This window comes from Helianthus annuus, chromosome 9, assembly GCF_002127325.2.
Source record: "Helianthus annuus cultivar XRQ/B chromosome 9, HanXRQr2.0-SUNRISE, whole genome shotgun sequence".
NCBI classification, from domain to species: domain Eukaryota; kingdom Viridiplantae; phylum Streptophyta; class Magnoliopsida; order Asterales; family Asteraceae; genus Helianthus; species Helianthus annuus.
Genome location: NC_035441.2, coordinates 149446296 through 149452545, shown reverse-complemented (window position 1 = coordinate 149452545; position 6250 = coordinate 149446296). Strand labels below are relative to the sequence as shown.

The 6250-nt window shown below is 35.7% G+C and overlaps 1 protein-coding gene across 4 annotated transcripts; it reads right to left on the bottom strand.

The window, feature by feature from the left end:
* Positions 1–2248: 2248 nt before the first annotated feature.
* On the bottom strand, positions 2249–5614 carry LOC110868028 (ATP-dependent RNA helicase eIF4A). Of its 4 annotated transcripts, none has more exons than XR_004867546.1 (8): positions 5403–5614; positions 5273–5321; positions 4971–5108; positions 4309–4539; positions 4083–4122; positions 3904–4001; positions 3744–3837; positions 2249–3015 (listed from the first exon to the last, which is right to left on the bottom strand). XR_004867546.1 is itself a non-coding variant. In XM_022117110.2 (7 exons), exons 1-7 carry the CDS (start codon positions 5444–5446, stop codon positions 3820–3822), a joined length of 618 nt encoding a protein of 205 aa, XP_021972802.1. In that variant the 5' UTR covers positions 5447–5614; the 3' UTR covers positions 3330–3819. The 4 variants fall into 4 exon arrangements, 1 of the variants encoding a protein (XP_021972802.1); XR_004867547.1 differs by having other exon boundaries at positions 2249–2962; XR_002552135.2 differs by lacking the exon at positions 2249–3015 and adding an exon at positions 3330–3578.
* Positions 5615–6250: the final 636 nt, after the last annotated feature.

Below are 6250 nucleotides of genomic sequence, written 5' to 3'. Positions count from 1 at the left end.
CCATGTATACAATGGGTCCAGGTACTCCGAAAACCCGGTTACGGGTATTACGAAAACCCGGGTACGAAAAAACCCAGGTTTGGGTTTGGGTATTGAACAGAATATGCATACTTGATCCCTACCTTACGAGTAGGGTTTAAAAAACCCGGTTTTTCTAATACCCGACTTCGAGTTTTTTTTTCGGGTTCAAGTTTTTTGTGCACCTCTAGACGTGGAGGGTGACGGTAGTTATTTAGATCATTACACTCCACATAGTCTTAGTTCTCATTTAAATTCCTATTGAAATGAAATGTAGTTATGTAGACAAAATAAAGTAATTGAAATCTTTGTATTTAAGTTTTCCAATATTATTCTACTAGCTTACAACCTCGTTTATTACACGGGTTGAGTGACGAAAAATGTAAATTATAAACTTGTATATAATCCTTATTAATGAAATGACTTATTTAGATAAATTAGTAAAAATAAAGAACAGTTATATTTTCATTACTTGTACATGTGATTTAATACTTTATTAGTAATTATAGTTTATATCCAAATAATATATTTTATCTTAACAAATATATATGGTTAGGGTAAAATGAAAACTTCTACAAGTTGTGAGAACTTAGAAAACTCAACCTTACAAAAGGTTTTTTGATTTTTTTTACAGAGGGTGTGAATGAGCGGTTAGAGACTCAAAGTGTTAAACTTTTTGATTTTGGATTCAAGTGGTTAAAACCACTAAAACATAGGAACTCAAAAAGTAATTTATTATTAATTAAATTTGAAATTATACGTTTGATCTCTAACTATATTAAATAATATTATACTTATTATATTATCTGATACATTTATATTTGTTATAGATAATTATTATTTAAATTTGAATTTAGACGTTTATCTCTAACTATATTAATTAATATTATATTATATTTTGTGTATATAAAATTAATATGTAATACTATTATTAAAAAGGAGGAGGCACCAGAGAGTGACACGTGTACAAAAAGATTTTCGTTTATTAGTATAGGAAGATATATAAATAAGCAAGTTTTTTTGTGCATAACCACTTGTACCTTGTGTTTTGGGAGTTTTTAAAAAAAAAAACTTGATTTTTTACATTTAACCCAAAAGTTTTTAGCTTTTGTAATTTTAACCCTACATAATTTGTTTTTTAACTTTAACCCAGAACTAAACTTGATTTTTACTTTTAACCCAAAAGTTTTTAGCTTTTGCAATTCTAACCTTACATAATTTGTTTTTTTAACTTTAACCCAAAACTTTTCATTATTTGCAATTTAACTTCACAACTTTTGTCACTTATACTTTTCATATTTGGCAAATTTTCGTTTTACGTATAGTTCTAAATTTTTCGACTTAATACAACGCAACGTACGAGTGTGGTTCAACTTTTTTATGGTTTGTTTCAAATTTTGGAAGTTAACACGGCGCAACGTGCATGTGTGGTTCAACGTTTTTACCTCTATTTTTTCATGTTTGACAGGTTCGTCGCAACACGCAGATCCTAGGCCGAGTCAGTGTTGGTGGTCGATGACGATTGTGTGACATTAGTACTATTTGACACCGTTTTACGCCACTCTGCAACGCGGGGTGTGCTTTGAAGGTTTTCTAAAGAAAAAATGGTTATGCATATGGTTGTCATGACCTTGGCTTTGGGGGTTTTCCAAAAAAAAAATGATTTTTTTTACTTTTCGCTAAAAAGTATTTCATAAATTATTTTTAACCCAAAACTATTTGTTTTTTTTTTTACTTTTAACCCAAAACTTTTTATCTTTTGCAATTTATTCTCGCAACTTTTTTTACTTTCAACTTTGTTCCTTTATAGTTTCATTTTCCGCAAATTTTTCGTTTTATGCTTGGTTCTAAATTTTGTGACTTAACACATCGCAACGTGCGTCTTTGGTTTAACGTTTTTACGTTTCGTTCTAAATTTTGCGAGTTAACACGACGCAACGTGCGTGTGTGAGTGAACGTTTTTACATCGTCTATTTTTTCCCGTTTGACAGGTTTAACATAACGTGCGGGTCCTAAATCGACTTAGTTATAACTAAATAATCCCCGCCGCATTGCGGCGGGTCTCAATTCTAGTTAGATATTAATCTATTATAGCCAACAACTTCGACTTTACAATGTCGTATGCAAGTATTAGACATATAAAAGAGAATAAACTCCACGTTATCAACGAGTTTTAAAAGAACCCCAAAATAAAAATAAACAAAAATAGAAAGTTCAAATTACTATCGTATGCAAGTATTAGATTAGTTATATAAATATTATATAATACAAAGGTATCAAAGTGTTATATTGTTCTCTATACAAAGAACCTATATAGAATGCATATGCATTTGCCTTGTTAGATTTAAGTTGATATCATAGCCATCAGCCAAGTTGGTACTAAACCATAGCTGCCACCACGGGTCACACAACTCGTTGGAAACCTAGCTAAAAGAGCATAACCTCATCAACATTTAGTCACAAAACAACTATATGAAACCCTAGCATGCACAACCCACTCTACAAAACAACTCTAGTCGGCCGCATGTCACGTCTCACCAAACCCTAGCAAAAACATGTTTTCTAAACCCGTATATGGCACTACAAACCACTTCTCATAACCACCATAGTATCATATCTGGCACCCATGGGCCGATCTAGTATAGGCTTAAGGGGTAGCCCAGGCTACCCTTCAACTTTGTCGGTGAAGTGCAAAATTCAATTTTTTCTTTATTCTTCTCCGTTTTATGAATATGAATCGAATACCCCTTGAGCAAATATTAGGATACTCCTAGGTCCAATTTTTTTTAGAATACCCCTAAACTGATGGCATGTTCACCTAAGATCAACACTGGTCACCAACCACCACCATGACCATCCCACACAACTATGACCACCACCCCTTCACTCCTTTTTGCCACCACCCTCAACCTCCTTCATACCACTTAACCATCAATTGAGCTCACTGTTGGAAACAAATTACATTATGAAAAAACCTTGCAAAAATCGGTCTATAACCTGAAAAAGAAATCATTTTAACTTTAAAAAACACAAGTCCTCTCAGTTATTAAAAAAGACCTGCAAACACCGATTGAGGTTTAACAACAAAGATTAATCAAGCTAAGAAAACCAAACCTAAAACCAACCGGAAATGAAAAACTAACTGGGGAGTGCAGTGATGGTGGTGGAATGAACAATTGAGGTCACACAAAGTACTAATAAATGCAGGAGGAGGCGATATGTTTGTGGAAGCATCGAATCCACCGCCAACGGCTGAAGGCTTGATGATGATGGTTGATATATGGTGGGGATGCATTTAAAAAAAAAGCAAGTAAAAAATCGAGGCCACATCAGGAATAAGCTGGTTTCAGGTCAAATTCTACATCAAGTCATAACGCTTGACAAGTTAATTACATAACTTATTCGTTAGTTCATAACACCAAAATGTAAGGATCGTGGCTTGATTAACAAATCGACCATGGATCGATCAAGGTCATTTATAGTAATGAAGAATTTGTGTGGACTCCAACTCAAAGACCGTACCCGCTCATTCATAGTCATAAACATGCACTGAAATGTATCTGTGCCATCAAACATGTTATTTTGTTGAGAATAAGCTTTCAATGATGAAGCAACCATGCTAACGTTCATTTCAAATTACGCTTTATATATAAAAAGATCAGGATTCAAACAGTAAACGTTTCGGCAAATTTCAAATTGAATAAAAGGAATGATATCCGGAGTACCTGATGCAGAAAGAGCACATTGAACTAAGTCAGGTGGTCCCTACGAACTTTTTCCCGCGCTTCAAGAAATAGGTCTCTAAAACATTTCAAAAATCTGGTCCGAAAAAGCAGTGTAAGTTATGATGCATGTTATTTAAGGATCATGAAACTAGAAACTTACGTTTATGGGCATTTCTGCAATCACAAGGCTGCTGCTTTCCTCGATGTTTTTAAGAGTCACCACTTCACCCCCAACAACCATGTTGATCACAATCCCATCTGCATTTAAGTGTTTACGCCATGTCAAAATATAGAATTACAAAGTAGGATGTAATATGAAGTTGCAAGAAAAAGAAAAACCTGCAGCCAAACAAGTTGTCATTCGCCTTGTGTACGTTTCCTGAGTTTATACAGTGGTACGGGATGAGATATAGAAAGCAAAATATATGGCTTTAGAGAAATATAATAGCAGAAATAAACGCTTAAATAACCGACCCATTACCCAATTCGATAGACCCGGTCACTTTTCCATAGATGATGGATTATCAGAACCCATAACTAATATGTGAAAGCATGTCAAGGGTACCTTTTTTGTCGGTAACTCATAATTTATCAAAACACTAGAACTGATGGGAGATTCTCCTGAAGCAGAAAGAGGAAGACAAGCATCAGTTGCAACTATCATATGAGACTTTTGTTCTTCCTTTTCACATTCTTCCTGTCCAGATTGTACAGCAGTGTTTTGCTTCCACTTCATCGTCACATGACGAAACTTATCTAAAATCAATGCGCGTTCTGATTCAGCAAGGTCACTGTACTGATAAAACACATTCACAAAACACTTATGCATTAGGTATCAGAGTGCATCAGGAGTATAGATTAAATATATTCCCCTTGTTTATACAATAGCTATCTTGTCAAAAGCGCACTAGGCACAGAAGCACAGCACAGCGCATGATATGCGCCTAAGCGCATTCTCAGGCACTCATTTTCAGGCCAAATTCCGGCCAAAAACGTCTGAACAGGTCTAAAACAGTCTACATTAGCCGTAAACAAGCTTGAAATCAACCTAAAACATGCCTAAGACCCCCAAAACTGGTATCTTTTTATATACTATGCGCGTTTCTTAAAAAAGCCCTCAGTTTTTAAGCGCCTTGCGCCTTTGACAACATAGAGCAATAGGATTAAAGCTAAAAACAATACAATTACCAAACAAACAGGATATTATTGAAAAGGCATACTACCTACCAGCGGTGTAACACAAATGTAGGAAATGTTGGAGACCGCAGAGCAAACCGCATCAAGCTCATCGCGCGTGCTACAACACACCACCATTGGCAGCCACGGACGCCGCCCTGCCATACCTAACAGATCCACCAAGGTCTCCTACAATATTGAGTTCATCAAAATTTGCATCTAGTTGCCATCATTTTCCATATTTAAACTTCAGGCATTTAGATAATAGTTCAATTTCATTCAATATGAGGAACAATAACTATTATTTAAAAGTATAAAACAATTTTATTAAATAAATAGAACAAGAGACAGACCATTTTGTAGTGGATTCTGTCAACGGCGAGATAGAAATGGCGTTGTGAACTGCAATTTACATAATATGGGTGCCGTGAAAAGGAAGTTATTTGAAATAAGAGGTGAAAAGGAAAAGAGAAATCTGGATACCTAATAGCAGGAGAAAGATGTGAAGGTGATTCCGATGTCTCCATCTCCGGCGTTGTTGATGTTTTCACTTGCGATTGTATACGATTTCTTCCTATAAGCTTCCGTAAGAGTATAACAGTTTTGGGTTTTTTCTTTCACGGTAGTTTCGAAGACACTAGTCAACATACACAAGCTCCGTTTTGGGACCAACCCGGGCAGGAACCTCCAAAGAAAACCATCTCACCTCGAACTAGTTGGGTTAAATTAGGGATTTAGTCGTATGTCGGTAGGGTTCTTAACGAGTCAAACCGAACCGATCAGACCCTTGCTTGTGCTCGGTTCGTTTACAAACTGATCCAAACCGAACAGAGCGTTTTTTCAACCGAGCCAAAATCAAGCGAGCGTCTTTCGATCCAAGCATTTTTCAAACGAACGTCGAGCGAGTATAGAGCATCGTAGAATAAACAAGGAAAGTGACGATGGGAGTGCTAGTTATTAGAATAAAGTGCAGTTTTCGTCCCTGATGTTTCGTTCAATAGAACACAAGTAAAAATTTAACAAATAACAAGGAATACAAAAACACTTAACTAGTTCTATCGAGATTAACTAAGCGGGAAGATAAATCTCGACCGATTGAAACATACCCTTGTTCTATCGGAAGTTCGAAATTGAATGAATTGCTTGAAGCAAAACCTTGGCGAGTTGGCGTCTTGGTGAGTGACGATGGAGAAATCAATTAACGATGGCCAATGGGGTGTTTTGATTAGGGTCTCGCACTTCTGAATCAAATGGCGGGTTGAGACTTGAGTATTGATCGACGCTTCACATTTTAGTATTTGAAATTTTGACTCAATTACTCAAATGGACAT